General features: G+C 62.8%; 1 protein-coding gene across 1 annotated transcript in view; it reads left to right on the top strand.

Moving 5' to 3' along the window:
- The window catches only part of NUP210 (nucleoporin 210), a 90,385-nt gene extending 74,605 nt beyond the window's left edge, over positions 1 to 15,780 (top strand). The window contains exons 30-40 of the mRNA XM_055413481.2: positions 63 to 237; positions 2,004 to 2,179; positions 4,163 to 4,383; positions 5,347 to 5,483; positions 7,442 to 7,562; positions 8,894 to 9,040; positions 10,827 to 11,077; positions 12,280 to 12,496; positions 12,941 to 13,036; positions 13,119 to 13,202; positions 14,408 to 15,780. Coding sequence (XP_055269456.2) covers positions 63 to 237; positions 2,004 to 2,179; positions 4,163 to 4,383; positions 5,347 to 5,483; positions 7,442 to 7,562; positions 8,894 to 9,040; positions 10,827 to 11,077; positions 12,280 to 12,496; positions 12,941 to 13,036; positions 13,119 to 13,202; positions 14,408 to 14,508 — 1,726 coding nt within the window. The 3' untranslated portion in view covers positions 14,509 to 15,780. The remainder of the gene's footprint in view (positions 1 to 62; positions 238 to 2,003; positions 2,180 to 4,162; positions 4,384 to 5,346; positions 5,484 to 7,441; positions 7,563 to 8,893; positions 9,041 to 10,826; positions 11,078 to 12,279; positions 12,497 to 12,940; positions 13,037 to 13,118; positions 13,203 to 14,407) is intronic.
- The last annotated feature ends 293 nt before the right edge of the window (positions 15,781 to 16,073 follow it).

Genomic DNA, 16,073 nt, shown 5'->3' with positions numbered 1-16,073 from the left:
CCTTCTCCGTGGCCATCTTGCCGCTGTTGTCTGCGAACGCGGGTGTGTTTTGTCTTCCCAAGGGATGGTGCTGCCTCTGTGAGCTACCGCATGCTGGATGGGCCAGAGAACGTTCCCGTTGTGCACGTTGATGAGAAGGGCTTCCTGGCATCGGGCTCCGTGATCGGCACGTCCACGGTCGAAGTGACTGCCCAAGAAGCTTTCGGGGCCAACCAGACCATCACTGTTGCTGTCAAGGTGGGTCTCGCCTGCCTCCTGTTGGGGTAATGAGAGCAGGGGTGCTATGTGTGTTCTCACAGGTGTGCAAGTACAGGTACTCACCCTCCAGCCGAGAAAGCGTAAGAAACCATTCGAGGGCCTCGGAGAGATCGTAAAGAAAGCCGAGCGCCAAAGAATTGATGCTTTTGAACTGTCGTGCTGGAGAAGACTTGAGAGTCCCTTGGACTGCAAGGAGATCCAACCAGTCCATTCTAGAGGAGATCAGTCCTGGGTGTTCATTGGAAGGACTGATGCTAAAGCTGAAACTCCAATACTTTGGCCACCTCATGCGACGAGTTGACTCACTGGAAAAGACTGATGCTGGGAAAGATTGAAGGTGGGAGGAGACGGGGACGACAGAGGGTGAGATGGCTGGATGGCATCACTGACTCGATGGACATGAGTTTGAGCAAGCTCCGGGAGATGGTGATAGACAGGGAGGCCTGGCGTGCTGCCGTCCATGGGGTCGCAGGGAGCTGGACACGACTGAGCAACTGAATAGCAGCGATAGGTGGAAAGCTGCAGCATCTCCTGGGTATCAACGCAAAGATCCTTGGACATGATTGATGGCAACGAGCTCCTTTCATAGATTAGTGACTGTGGCCCAGAGCCGTCTGCGGTTTGCAGGACTGGCACCCCGGTGTCCTGAGCGGCCAGCAGTGCCTGGGTCAGCAGACACCTAAGCGCGATGAACTCAGCATGTGCTGTGTCCGGGCCTGAAACCACTCGGCTACAGACAGCACTGGGAGGGTGAGGAGGCCCGTCTCACAGGCGAGGAATCGCCAAGCGCTACCCGGTGGCTGGGCGTCAGGCTCTGGGCTCCAGCCCACGTCGGCCTGCCCCGGGCTGGTGCCCTCGGGTCCCCGCCACCCCCCGCCTTCATGCCCCTGCCGCTCTGTGCTCCTTAAGGCGGATGTTCTCCTTGGGAGTCCCCTGGATTGGGCCTCGCGGTTTATCCTGAACAGAATTTTCGTTGCACATCTTATCACAGCCTTGTAATCCTCGCTGACACAGCAAATCCATGCCTCTTGAATATCAATATTTAGACTCTGCTTGGGTCCCAGGCCTCTTTCCTTACTGGTGTCTTTTTGTTTGAAGATGGGCTTCTAGCAGGGAACCCTCAACCCTAGTTTCCAAGTAAGCGAAAGTGACTGAGGACTTGTCCCGGGTCACCAGATGGTACTGAGTGCCAGCTGTGTGCCCATCCCTGGAAGCAGGGTCTTTGAGGGGCTGGCATTTTGGCCACGATGGATTTTACTGGAGACAACCAAGGCAGCGCTCTAAGGGCCTTGGATTCCCGGGCTCCTGAAAGCCGTCATCCCTTCCTTTCCCATCCCCCCTTTCCCTGGAGCACCGCTAGGCACCTCTGCAGCGTGCGGTGAGCCCCAGATACCACCGCCGTCCAAGCGGCCATTGTTTTTACTTTAAATGCCTGGAGAGCCAGGCCCTCCGACATAGCCCCGCATTCAAAGCCCAGGGGATATTTTTGCAACATGAGTAATGATCTAATTTTTCACAGTCATGGACTCTGACTCTTGTGGGTTAGATTTCCTCGGAATGAGGCCAGCCACTGCAGGGAGGAGGGCCAGCATCTGGGCTGGGCCACTCTCTCCAAGACCCCAAGTCGGCCTCGCCCCCAGGCGTCCTGCGCCTGGGAGCAGCTGGAGCGGGCACCGTCCTCGGGAGGGGCTCTCGGGGGAGGCGTCTCTGGTGCAGCTGTCCCCGCACCCGCTTGCTGTCCCCAGGTGTCCCCTGTTTCCTACCTGAGGATCTCCATGAGCCCCGCGCTTTACACCCGCAACAAGGAGGCCCTGGCGGCCCTGCCCCTGGGCGTGACCGTGACCTTTACCGCCCACTTCCATGACAACTCGGGAGACGTCTTCCACGCTCACAACTCCATCCTCAGCTTTGCAACTAACAGGTAGGCGGTGGGCCGCCCGCGCTCCCCACCTGGAGTCGCGTCTCCATCAGATCCAGATCTGACTCACACAGCGGCTGACGACCACGAGAAGCCAACGCTGCTGAAGGATGAGCTCGTCACTCACGGTTCCTAAGAGCAGGGTGTTCGCCCCACTCTCAGGATCCCGGGAGAAGCACCGGGCTTGGCGGGCAGCAGACATAAGCGGCCATTGCCGAGAGTCTTTATTATGAGACACAAAGTCACTCGGCAGGGATGACCCCTAATGCCCAGGGAGCAGAACCCAGAGGTTGGGGCTTGTGGTTTGAGGTTTGTACTAAGACTTCATGGGAGCTGGGCTGCAGGGGAGCCGTAGACAACCCTGGCCCTGTGGTCTGGACACGCAGCACTCGCTGCTCCCTCTACAAAAGCCGATCGGAGAAGGTGCACGCCTTCCGACGCTCACGGGTCGGCGAGGACGGAGTCCGACGGTCACTGGCCTCTGCTGTGTGCAGACCCGCCTACGTGCCGTCTCGCCGACTCCTCGCTGCTGCCTATTTGCAGAGGCTCAGAGGGGTCAGGCCACGTGTCTCAGGCCACACAGCCAGAGAGCAGGGTTTGAATACCAGGGCCCTTTGGCACCGCAAGGGCAGTTCTTTTCGGCTGACACTTCGGGAGTAGACTGCAGCCTCAGGCTGAATATGAGGGAGAGCGGAGTGGTCTCTGGGAAAGAGAGCCGTGGTCCCAGGCTAGACCTGCCCTCCTGTGAGTCCTCTGGAGCAGCAGTTCTCAAAGTGTGGTCCCCACACGGCAGCATCACCACTGCCCGGGAACCCTTAATGCCCGTTCTCAGGGCACCTGGTGGAACAGGGCCTTCGAGTGGTTGTCAAGGCTGAGGACCACCGTCCCAGGGGATGTAGGCCAAGCCAGAAGGAGCTGAGAGGAGACTCAGACCCAGAAGGAGGCAGCAGGGCTCCAGAGCATCCTCTCCAGGCACAGCAGGTCATGATCGGGGGCTGGTGAACACTGCAACCTGGGCTTCCTGCGGGCCCTGGAGCAGACATGTGCCCTGCGCTGAGCACACCCGGGCCCAGGCACTGGGAGAGCAGGGTCTGGAGTCGGGCCTGGGTCACGCCCAGCTCTCTGTGGGGCCTGTGAGCCTGGGTGGACGGGTCACCCCTCCAGGCTGCCGTGTCTACACCTGTCGTGTGGGAAAGTGGCCTTGTCCCTGGGCCCACCAGCTGAGGCTGTGGTCACGAGGTCCTCTGGCCTGTGGGGTGCTTCGTGCACACAGCAGAGTGTCTGCAGGTCTGGGGCACAGGCTGTCCCTCGTCTAGCTCCCTGACTCCCCTGAGGAAGTCACACGGGCCCTTCCGTGGCCGGCGCATCCATCTCCAAGAGAGTGGTCAGGGCTTGGGAGGTGGGTGCATGGGGAGGGAGGCCATGAAGCAGGGGCCCTGACCCTCCGCTTGCTCAGCCCAGCCATCCCTCCCAGCCCACAGGGGCTGTCGTCCCCGAGTGCTCGTGTGTGCCCGCATGCCTGGCGCTGGCCTTAGCTCTTTCCAGCTGATGACCAGGTTTGCTGCTCACATAAAGCCTGTGATGTGGGTACATGGTCAGCCCCACTCAGCAGATGAGAAAGTCGGTGGTTGGGGGCAATGTCCCTTGTCCCAGTTACTTGGTTGAGGGCCGCCCGTGCCCCCAGAGTGTCCTGGTTCCCTGCTTAGGCGGGCTAGGAGCACAGCTTCATCACCTCCTCTGGGCCTCGGCGTCCCCGTGGGATGTGGGGGTGCTGAAGCTGGCCGTCCTGTCTGGGCCGTGGATGGTGGGGGAGTCCGGTTGGTATGGCCTGCAGGCCCCTCACCTGGAACAGCTGCTCCGTGAACCCGAGCCAGGCAGCATCTGGGTGCAGTGGGCAGGCATGGGGCCCAGGCGGAGCCCAGTACCAGCCCCTCCCTGGAAGCTGGGGCCGCTCCCGCAACTGAGAGCCACGTCTCCTGCACCCAGGGACGAGTTCGTGCAGATCGGGAAGGGCGTCGCCAACAACACCTGTGTGATCCGCACGGTCAGCGTGGGTCTGACGCTGCTCAGGGCGTGGGACGCGGTGCACGGCGGCCTCTCTGACTTCGTCCCGCTGCCCGTCCTGCAGGCCATCTCCCCCGACCTGTCCGGGGCGGTGGTGGTGGGGGACGTCCTCTGTCTGGCCACAGTCCTTGTCAGCCCAGAAGGTATGAGGGGTTCCGGCCGAGGGAAGCGTGTCTTGGGTTGGGAGGCGGGAAGGGCTGCTCTGCCCCCCCGGGCTGGTGGAGCTTGGTGGGGTTCTGGAGTGGGCGTCGGAAAACCGCTGTCCCGACCGGAGCCAGCCCGCAGCTTCTCTCTGCACTGGGCTGTAACTGGTGTTCGGCCACACCCCCAGCTCCCTGTGTCAGCGGCCGTTTTCATCGGCATGCTGAGTGGCAGCGTGAGACAGTCAGGCATGTCCAACCCCAAATACTTACCGTCTGGCCCTTTACAGGGACATGGTGGCTCAGATGGTAAAGAATCCGCCTGCAATGCAGGAGACGTGGGTTCCATCCCTGAGTCGGGAAGATCCCCTGGAGGAGGGCATGGCCACCCACTCCAGTGTTCTTGCCTGGAGACTCCCATGGACAGAGGAGTCTGGCGGGCTATGGGCCAGGGGGTTGCAAAAGAGTCTATAGGACTTAGCGACTAAACAATAACAGCAAACTCATTTTGAAACGAAGTTACACACAGCCTTTAAAGAAAAGCAAATATTATTTGCTGCAAATAGAAGGTGGTTGTTGAATGTTCTCATCACGTTTATTATATAACGAGGCTGGCTTTTCACTAAGGACCGCCATCTAGTAACAGCTCAGAGTCTGCCACCTGCTTTGTTTGTGTAAAAAGGATTGCGTAGCAGGGTGGCTGAGCGGGGGCGATGCTGGGGGTGGCACACAGCGGGCCAGCCTTGGAGGACCAGCGCCCCGGTCACCCCAAAATGAGAAATGACTGTGAGGTTCCCGGCGGGGAGGCCCTGGCCACTTGGGGGGCAGGTGGCCCTGGCCAGGAGCCCGGGGAGGGGCGGGGGCAGGCTTGGGGCAGCGGGGACATTGCCCGGTGAGCCAGGTGAGGCGGGAACGGCTGGAGTGTGAGGCGTGGGAAAGACAGTCATGCGCAGTTTCCCCTCCCAGGAGTCGCCGGGACCTGGAGCTCGTCAGCCAACAGCGTCCTCCACGTCGACCCCAAGACGGGCGCGGCTGTGGCCCGGCAGGCAGGCTCCGTGACCGTCTACTATGAGGTCGCCGGGCACCTGAGGACCTACAAGGAGGTGGGCTCCGGGCGCACGCGTTTGACTTCTGGGGTGGAGAGCTCAGCTTGCCTGCTGGCTGCTTCTCTTCTTCACAGAAGAAGCTCCAGCGCCTCGCGAGGCAGTTGGCTGGGGGTCACGAGCCTGGCGGGTGGGAGGACAGAGGCGGCCTCTTGGGGGCATCCCCGTCCCCACGCCACGTCGACGGAGCCCCGTGGGCGGGACTGTCCGCGTGGGCGTCCCCCGGGGCGTGGTGGCCGTGGGCGGCCCCGTGCAGTGGTCTGGCATCACCGGCAAAGCCAGCCTCCCCCAGCGAGTCACCTTTCGAGTCTTTGTGGAGGCGAACAAGACCGCTGTCTCTCCTGACTGTCTCCAGCCGAGAATGAGTCAATGAGCAGACTCTGGCTACGTTCCACGCGTCTCGTTCTCCGAGCAGCGTGTGCTCCGTGGAACCCAGCAGTGACTCCTAGTAGCAGGCGTGTTCAGCGCTGCTGCTGGGGCAAGCTCATGCAGACAGAGGCCCCGTGTGGCCGACAGAGCAGTGACCCCCACCCCGAGAAGCCCTGGGGGCAGCTGGACAGGTGTGGGTGGTGGGGGCAGGGGCGGGGCTGGCAGAGCAGGACACCACCCGCAAACGTGTGCAGGCTTTGAGAGCCAGCTCTGGGGCAGCGGAGGCTGGCTTTGCGATCGGATCACAGTTCAGTTCAATTCAGTCGCTCAGTCATGTCCGACTCTTTGCGACCCTGTGGACTGCAGCACGCCAGGCCTCCCTGTCCATCAGAACACGCGTTCAATTCCAGGTAGCGTCTAGCGTGGTTCGGTGTGTGGGCTCTGGGGCCAGGCTGTGTGGGTTCAGATCCCAGCTGGTCACGGACGGGCGATGTGGGCTCAGGTTGTCGTTTAACCTCTATGTCCCTCAGTTTTCTTTTGGGCAAAGTGGGGCTGGCATCGTCGTGTGGAATAAATGAGTCGTCCACGGGTGTGAAGCCCGTAAGATGGTACTTGGTGCATGACTTGTGCTTCATGTATATGAGCTGCTGCTGTTCGGGGTAAAGACGTTGTAACTTAGGCCAGATGCAGTAGGGATTCATCAGAGAATTTTTTTTAAGGCAAAGAGAGGTGTCGATCAGAGGTACGTTTGGAAAGATTGCCTGGTACCTGGCCGAGTCCAGGAGCCCGAGGGAGGGGGCAGTGGGGCCTGGCGCCCCTGGGTGGGGCAGACTAAGGGTTTGGAGACACTCAGGAGGGAGGATCATCGGAGCTTGGTGACCATTTGGGAGGAGGAAGCCTTGGGAGTGAGTGTCTGGGTCTGGCCTGGGCGATGAGAGGGGAGCAGGGAGGAAGGGCAGAGCTGGGGGCGGGTGACGGGGGCTTGAGGTGGCTCCTCCCAGCGGGGCTGGGGACCACGCAGCTGGGCAGCTGTGTCAGGAGCTCCAGGGCTGAACGCTGGAGGAGGCGAAGGTTGGGGGGTGTGGGGGTCTGCAGCCCTAGAGGCGGCGGGAACACACAGGGCCTCCCGGAGCAGGAGCGAGTGGAGCCAGGCCTGGGGCCTCTCCCTGGGGTTGGGGAGGAGGTGGGAGGGGAGAGAACACCCCTCAAAATGCCCGTGTGAGCCTGCATTTTGGCCCGGCTGGTTCATCTCGAATAAATGGCACTGAAGTAAAATAGGTCCTTCTCTCTTCGCTGAAAGATTAATTAACTGAGTTGACGTTTGGAGAAGCGGCCGTAGCTTTCAGGGGAGCCAGAGTCCTCAGTCAACCCCTGACCGCCGCATGATATCAGGCCTGACGTCGATCCTGCGCCATGCTGGGAGAGGCAGCTGGTTCTGCGGGGGCCTCCAGCCAGCCTGGGGTCTAGCCCAGCTCTGCCCCATCCAAGCAAATCACGTGGCCACGGAGCCTCAGCCTCACCCCCTGTACCGTGGAAAGGGCAGAACCTGACCCCGGGCGCTCAGCGACCCGCCCCGGCTTCCTCCGCAGATTGTGGTCAGCCTGCCTCGGAGGATCGTGGCCCGGTACGCCCGCCCCGTCCAGAGCAGCTTCCAGGTCTCGGCCTCCAAAGTGATGGTCGCCGTGGGAGAGCGGAGCTCCAACCTGAGAGGTAGGGAGCCGGGGCCAGGAGGCCTGGGGGCCCTGCCGGGCTGGGCAGCGGGCCCTTCAGCTCGGGTTCTGGGTCCTTCCTGCTCAGACTTGCCTCCCCTCTCCTGGGACGGCACTTAACCCCCGCTGGCCCGTTTAACGCCCCTTCCAGCTCTTTAGAAATTCGAGTCCTCCAAGGCAGAATGTGAGGGATGTTTCTGAAGGCCCAGTGCTGAGAAACTGCCCGTCTCTGGGCTCGGCGATGCAGTGTCAGCCCCGGGCACCCAACTGGAGCAAACCTCACCCTGCCACCACACAGCCCTGAAAAGCTGGCCTAGCAGGCCTCACCGCCCATTCTGATTTTCGTAATTCTCCCAAGTCTGCGTGGAGCATCCGGCCTCCTCCCCTGCCCACGACAGCCCTGGACAGCAGCTGCCGGAATAAGTGCATCCACCTGCTGTGCTGTGCTTGCTAGCTCAGTTGTGTCTGACTCTGCGACCCCATGGACTGTAGCCCACCAGGCTCCTCTGTCCTTGGGATTCTCCAGGCCAGAATACTGGAGTGGGTGGACTTTCCCTTCTCCAGCAGATCTTCCCGACCCAGGGATCAAACCTGGGTCTCTGGCATTGCAGGCGGATTCTTTACTAGCTGAGCTATCAGGGAAGCCCAAGTGCATCCATACAGGTAACAAAAACACAAAACACCACTTACCTGTAGAATTAAATGCCAGTGCTGTCAGTCTGCTGCAGAGTTACTGCATTGTGGTGGCCTCTCCCTGCTCCAGGGCAGGTGGACAGGACTGTGCAGTTGTCTGAACAGTGCTCAGGGTCCCAATGGGGAACCGGTGTCCAGGGGTGAATTGCCCATCTCCCCTGGTGGCTCAGTGGCAAAGAACCCGCCTGTCAGTGCAGCGGATGCAGGCGTCGAGTGATCCATGGGTCCGAAAGACCCCTGGAGGAGGGCACGGCAACCCACTCCAGTCCTCTTGCCTGGAGAATCCCCGTGGGCAGAGGAGCCTGGTGCGCTACAGTCCACGGGTCACAGAGAGTCAGACGCAACTGAGCACAGGTACACACACTCCTGCTGACGGGGCAGACGACATGGGCCAGACCCAGCTGCCAGCCTCTGGACGTTCCCTGGATGCAGGCTGTGAGCAAACGCTGACATGGCCCGTTCCCTCAGCCTTTATAAACTGCGGTCGTCAAGAGAGCTGTGGGCGCAGGTCTGGTTCTCGGAGCAGCCAGCCCCCGCGTGGTCTTCTCTGGCATCCTGTGCTGGGCTCCGCAGGCGCGGGCTGAGGCGGGGGTCCTGGGGGCCTGGGTGTGGCACCCCTCACCACTCCCCTGTCTGCAGGCGAGTGCTCCCCCGGCCAGGTGGAAGGCATTGCGGCCCTGCACCCAGAAGACCTCCTCGGCTGCCAGCTGCAGTTCAAGCAGGACGTCTTCGACTTCCCGGCACGAGAGGTCTTCAGCGTGGAGCCCGAGTTTGACGCCGCCCTGGGTGAGCCTGCGGGTCTGGAGGGCACGCGACCTGCACGGCCGGTGTGCCTGCGGTCTGCTCACGATGGCCGTCTGTCCGGGGGGAGGGGGGGCCGTGTCTGTCAGAAGCCTGACCTGGGGAGGGGTGTGGTCATCCTGGCGGCCGGTTCACTGCAACCTCCAGGAGGGGTCACGTTCCTATGCCGGGTGCCGGCCTCCGCCAGCTGCTGCCTCCCCCCGGGGAGAGAACGAAAGTCCGAGCTGAGAAACCTGGCCCAAGGTCTTTCCTGCTCTTCGCAGCTCAGAGCGCAGAGGCTGCTCCCCTAAGGCCTGGGAAGGAAGGGTGGTACCCTGCACCGCTGGCATGATGAGGCTCTGGCGGGGGCTCCGCGGAGGCAGGGCCCGTATTCCCTCTTAGAGTCCCGGGCGTCTCTGGAGGGTAGCTACTCCACAGGCCTGCTGACCGGAACCGGGGAACTGGCAGCCGGCCCCATGCGCGGGCCCTGAGAGGAGGGCCGCCCTCACAGGGAGCCGCGACAGCTCAGGACAGTCCCCGTGACGAGCCTGCACGGCACCCAGCTGGAGTCAGTGTTGTGCTGAGAGTCTCCGTGGGCGGGCGTGCAGCGCGTTGCTCGGTTCTTTCTGAGGACGCGCGGGCGTGCAGCGCGTTGCTCGGTTCTTTCTGAGGACGCGCGGGCGTGCAGCGCGTTGCTCGGTTCTTTCTGAGGACGCGCGGGCGTGCAGCGCGTTGCTCGGTTCTTTCTGAGGATGCGCGGGCGTGCAGCGCGTTGCTCGGTTCTTTCTGAGGACGCACGGGCGTGCAGCGCGTTGCTCGGTTCTTTCTGAGGACGCGCAGCCGGGCGTGCGGCGCGTTGCTCGGTTCTTTCTGAGGACGCGCAGCCGGGCGTGCAGCGCGTTGCTCGGTTCTTTCTGAGGACGCGCAGCCGGGCGCCACCGGCGAGTGTGGCTGGAGGCCTAGGCGAGGCCCTTCTCTGTCCTGTCCGTGTCTGTCTCTCCGGCTGCTGTTTAGGATCCGGAGGTGCACCTGCGGGCGCGCTGTGTGCAGGGCCGAGCTCGGGGTTTAGCACCGAGTAAGCCCTCAGCTGTCCCAGGCCCTGTGGATTTGCCAGCACGGCCCCACATGGGGTTGATGTTAGCCCCACTGGAAGGACACAGAGTCAGCCAGGAAGCCGACTCGCCTGGGGGCTCCCAGCTGGTGAAGGTGGGGGAGGAGGAAAGGAAGGGACTGGCCTCGAGGCACCCGGCTGGCAGGAGCACAGGGGGGACCCCATCCCAGGCGCCCTGGTCCCCAGCTCACCGAGCCTCCCAAGGGACCCTCAGCAGTGCTCACTCAGCCCAGGTGCCTGCTGTGGACCAGGCGTGGACCCCAAATAGTCCCAGCCAGCAGCCAGGCCACCGTAGAACCTCCTGCAGCACCCGCGGCGTCGGTTATAGAGGGGGCAGCCCCACTGGGCATGGGGCCAGCGCTGGGTTGTGGCGCCAGATCACCCTTCCCTCACCCCCGCTCTGAGCTAGCCTGGTGGTGCCCCAAGATTCAGAGATGGACCTGGCGTTCCCGCCCCAGGGGAGTCCGTGAACGGAGGATTCCAGGACACTTGGGAGCTCTGGGCCCAGAAAGGGGGCCCAGGGTGGGCGGGGACACTGAAGAGGGACTCCCAGGAGGCCCCCAGAGGAGGGCGGGCCCCACCGGGGCTCCCAGGGATGCTTAGGCGTCCTCCTGGGAGAGGGAACGGCCGCAGGGCCCGGGGCGGGCGGGCCCGGGCGGAACGGTGCCCCTGCCTCCGCAGGCCGGTACCTGTGCTCGGTGACGATGCTCCCGCTGACGGACCGGCAGCTGAGGCACCTGAGCCTGAAGAGGACGGTGCTGCTGGTCACAGCGAGCCTCCCGGGCGGCCTCCCCGCCGCCGAGCAGGTCGGGGCCGAGGTGCCCTTCAGCCCCGGGCTTTACGCCGACCAGGCCGAAATCCTCCTGAGCAACCAGTACAGCAGCTCTGAGGTCAAGGTCTTCGGCGCCGTGGAGGCTCTGGAGCAGCTGGAGGTGAGCGGCGAGCGGGCGGGAGCCACGGCCTCCAGAAGGGCCGGGAGGCGGGCAGGGCCAGCTGCCGCCGTGCAGTCCTGGGCCGCCGCTCCGAGAAACGAGCGCAGAGCTGGGCCCCCTCGAGCCTTCCCTCTCCCCGAGCAGAATCGCTGTCTGTCGTTGCTCAGTCATTAAGTCGCGTCCGACTCTGCGCCCGTGGCCTGCAGCACACCAGGCCTCCCTGTCCTTCACCGTTTCCCGGAGCTTCTCTAAGTCACGTCCATGGAGTCAGCGACGCCGTCCAACTGTCTCCTCCGCTGTCGCCCCCTCTCCTCCTGCCTGTCTTTCCGGGCATCAGGGTCTTCCCAGTGCGGTCTGTGCCCGAGCGATTGTGTGAGGGCCGTGGCTGCTCCCTCCGCAGCACGTGCTCAGCAAGCACGTCGCGTGTCCGTGAGTCCAGTGCAGGCCGCGTGGTGACCGAGAGCAGGGCAGGAAGCTCCGAGCCCCCACCTATCGCAGACCCTGCACACCTGGGCCTGGGCCACCCCGTGTGCTGAAGGGTGGTGCAGGACGGGGGTTCCGGGGCCCGGCAGGGTGGGAGGAGCTCGGGGCGCCGTGTGCAGGGCTTGCCGGCGTCTCCTCGGCCTTTTCTGGTCTCGCTGAGGCAGCCTTGGCTGCAGAGTGAGACAGAGATGAACTGGCTGCTGACGGGGGGGCGTCTGCCGGGCCCTGGGCTGGGCTGCTGGCGTCTGACAGCCCAGTGACAGAGCTCCGGTTGCCCCCTCGGGTAGCGGAGTTTGGGGATGGCTCACGTAGTGCAGCATTACTTAAAAGGAGCTGTTGATTAGAGTTCTGTGATACTGATTTGTCCTTTTAAAAAACACCCAGCCTAGACAGTGTGGGTTGCATGCCTGTCAGCTGGATGTGGCCAGCCAGCAGGGCAGCACCAGGGTCAGGAAGCAATAGGGGTGCGCCCCTTAGCCCTGGGGCTCCCCGGGGGAGCGCAGAGGTAAAGAGCCCGCCTGGCAGTGCAGGAGACGTGAGAGATGCAGGTCAGGAAGATCCCCTGGAGGAGGGCACGGCAACCCCCTCCAGTATTCTCGCCTGGAGAATCCAATGGGCAGAGGAGCCTGGTGGGCTACAGTCCACGGGGTCACGGAGAGTCGGACACGACTGAACGACTGAGCTGGCATTCACATCCTCAGCCCTGACGTCTCTCCCAGGTGAAGTCGGGGTCCCCGGCCGTGCTGGCCTTCGTGAAAGAGAAGTCTCTGGGGCTGCCGAGCTTCATCACCTACACAGTCGGCATCTCGGACCCCGCGGCTGGCAGCCAGGGGCCTCTGTCCACTGCCCTGACCTTCTCCAGCCCCAGCACTGACCAGGCCATCACCATCCCAGTCACCGTGGCCTTCGTGATGGACCGCCGAGGCCCCGGTGCTCGTGAGTCACGGGACAGGGCCCCGGGGGGAGGGCGGCCAGCGTGGTCCAGCCAGGAGCAGAACCCGGGAGTCTGGGGGCGGGAGGAGCAGAAACGCATGTGCCCCCCGAGTGAGTGACTGAATAATGGTCAGGCGGGCTCCGCTCCCCTCACCCCCGATCTGCACTCACAGGGCAGCCGGAGGTCTTGTTAAATGTGACTAGATTGTACCCCTTGAGCACAGCCTTGGCTTTCGGGGCAGCACGCCCCTGATGGGGCGGAAGCTGAGCCTCCTCCCTGCTCCCGGAGGCAGAGATCTGGACCCAGAGGGGTGGGTTCAAGCAGCCAGAGATGGACCGGGGCAGGCCCTGGGCTGACTGGACTCTGACCCAGCCCCTCACCCCCTGAGCACGGGCACAGCACTCGGGGCTCTGTGGGCGCTTTAGTGACTGTTTCCTGGACTGCAGATGGTGCCGGGCTCTTCCAGCACGTCCTGGACTCCTACCAGGTCATGTTCTTCACGCTCTTCGCCCTGCTGGCCGGGACAGCGGTCACGATCATAGGTGAGCTGGGCGCGCTGTGTCCCCACTCCGTCTGCCCTGCCATCCCTGCCCCCACTCTAATATTCGCTCCTGCCTCTCTCAGCCTACCACACGGTCTGCGCACCCCGGGAGCCCCCCGCCACGCCAGCCCTCTCCCCGAGAGCCAGCCTTCAGCACAGCCCTCACCGTGAGTAGCCGCCCCGCGGAGCGGTCCAGGGGTGGGGGGACCCCGGGTCTCACGAGGCCCAGCCCCGGGCCTGAGTTGCAGCTGGGGTGTGAGCCCCAGAGGGCAGGTCCAGGCACTGGCTGGGGAACGGGAGCTGGTGGACGTAGGTCCTGGGCAAGGAGAGCTTTCCCCCGGCAGACCAGGCAAGGCGGAGGGCCTGGGGCCAGGGACCCTGGGTCTGCTGGTGTTCTCAGGCAGCTGGTTCCCGCCCACTGGTGCCGCTTGCTAGGGCTGTCAGCAGGGGATGGATGGGCTGACTCAGAGGTGAGGGTTTGGGCTGTCCCGAGGAGATGATGCTCAGAGAAGAATTGCATGACTCAGTCCTCTTCATAATCCAGCTGTCTATGCGGTCCTGAGGCCCTGGGGACCCCGTGAGTGGCATCCCCTGAGGCCATGCAGTATACAGCCTGCACCACTGTACATGGCGGCCCTGTGTCTCCCAATTCCATTTCAAGGGTTCCCTCCTCTACACAAAGAATCCTTGAGGGGGTGTCTACCGACCTACACGGGGGCATGGCCTGGCTTCAAGGGGCCTGTGAGTTTCTTGGAAGAGGACACAGCTTTCTGTATAGACGCATGTTGCTGGGTGACAAGACCTTCCACGCGTCCTGGACCCCAGAATCACAGCCCTTGTCCAGGCTGCCTCTCAGGCCTGTGACGCCCGGGGGAGGCCGTGGGCTGCTCAGCGGCTCACTTCCCGTGTGGCTCTGACCGACAGAGTTGTCCTGTTGCTGCCCTGCTGGCCCAGCTGTCCTGCAGTGCGCGCCCACCGTGCAACCCGCATCCCCTAGCACATGCCTCCCTGTTTTGCGGGAGCCTTGCCGGGGGCTTCACCTTGCCTCCCGAGCATTCCAGACCTTTCAACCCACACACGTTGGAATCTGTTCCTACAGCTTTCACTGCCCAGATGGACAGTCTCCTTTCCCCGAGTGCCCCCTGGATGGGACATGGTCCTGGGATCCTGAGTCTCTCCCTGGCAGGCTGTGCGCTCTGGGAGGTCAGGCTATGGCCCAGGCCTCTGCCTGTGCAGCTCGGCAGGCCCCTGTGGACCCCACCTACCGGCCCAGGAACCTGGGCCACTTCCTGACCATCGTCTGGTGCGGGCCTGCGGGGTCCGGGGGCATCGAGGTCTCCCTTTGGCTGACTGTGTCTCTCTTGCCGCCTAGATTTTGCTGCCTCATTGCCAACACCTTTCAACGCACTGCCTCCTGCCCGTCGAACCAGCCCTTCCTCGGGGCTGTGGAGCTCATCGTACCCGCCCCACTAGGCAGTGGGCCGAGACCCAGGCCCCCACTGCCCCCAGGAACAGGCCTGCCGGGTCCAGCCTGGAGCAAGCCCAGCCCCAGCCGCCATTGCCACCTCCCCGCCGCCCCCCACCTGTAACTGGAGTCTAGGCTGTGCCCCCGAGCTCAATCTTACATGTAGGAGTTTAAGTTTGTTGTTTGGGTTTTTTTGCTTTTATTGTTTTGTTTTACTCAGAGTCTTGCAGAGGTGAAGACTTTGGCTCCCTCCTCAGCCTCTTGTCTGGGGTTTCTGGAAGCACACGCAGCTTTTATTGTTTTGGAGTCTCTAGAATCACACCGTTCTCAGGACAGAGCAGGCGGCAGTCTGTGGGCCAGGGCTCTGTAGCTGCTGTGACAGCAGCGTTCTCAGGGAAAGGACTTTGTCAGTGATGCTTTTTATTTGTGTGAGTTTTTTCTCTCTGGAAACCCGACATTTCCCCCTTTCCGGTTCCTGCTGGGACACGATTGGAGCGAATGGACACGAGTGACCGGGGCCACCCCAAGGCTACACAAGGATCCTCAGGGCTGGGCCAGGTGCCCGGATCGGCCTCAGGGGCTCCCGAAACTCTGGAGTTGGGAGCCGTGCCTCCTGCCCCGACCGAGGGCCGCTGTGAACAGACCGTCTCCTCTGTGCTTCTTTGTTTTCCCTGGCGGTGAACTTGGCTGCCGGCCGGGGGACAGCCTGTCCTGCCTGTCCCGGCTGCACTGTCAGCACAGGGGCTGCAGAGTCGGAATCGGGGAGGCGTCCTTGACCTGGCGCCGGGCACCACCCCTGTGCTCAGTCCCCTGCCCACGCACAACGCAGTGCTCTCCGCCCCTCCTTCTGTACGAAGCACCTCGCTGATCTGAGCCTCCACCGCCCTGCAGGACGGGCTCCCTCAAGGCAGCTCCCCAGACGGGCCAGGGAGGAGACGGCTCGGAAAACGGCCTCCCGCCCAGCCCTCATCCATGCGGCCGCTGAAACCTCCAGGACACGGCCCTCCCGTGGCCGGGGAGCCGGGCCGCCGGGCCGCCCCCGGGAAGCCCCAGAGCCCGGCATGCGTGGACCCTGCCGTGAGGCCTCCAGCTTTGACCCTGAGCCATATGTCTGAACTTGCCTCAGTCCTTCAGGGCTGGACCACGCAATTTATTTTTTAAAAGCTAAAGATAGGAAGAGTTGTGCCTTGGCATATTACTTGAGCTCAAACTGACAACTTGGATGTAAATAGGCGCATTTCTACTTGGTTTATTTAATAAAGCTCGATTTAATTTCTTAACACGAGTGTGATTTTGCCGGGGTCCCATGCGTCCTGCCTGGAGCTGACCCAGGTCTGGTGTTGCAGCTTCCCGTGTGTGAATGTGGGGAGCGGGTCTGTTCTACGGGCCTCTCTTCTCCGGCTGCGCACCCAGGCCTCCCTCCCCTCTGAGGGATCTCTGTGACCATCACCAACCCCACTGCCCCACCCTGGCTGGTTCAGCCTCGAGGATGGGCACAGATCTGGTTCTCCTATGTCTCCGGAAACTGGTCCACAGGAACACCTAGAAAGCATTTGACTGATACCATATGCCC

The sequence above is a fragment of the Moschus berezovskii genome, chromosome 24 (genome assembly GCF_049115385.1).
Source record: "Moschus berezovskii isolate FMDL1 chromosome 24, NW_MosBer_1.0, whole genome shotgun sequence".
Lineage (NCBI taxonomy): Eukaryota > Metazoa > Chordata > Mammalia > Artiodactyla > Moschidae > Moschus > Moschus berezovskii.
The sequence above is the reverse complement of the archived record's forward strand: the minus strand, read 5'-3'. Positions and strand labels throughout refer to the sequence as shown.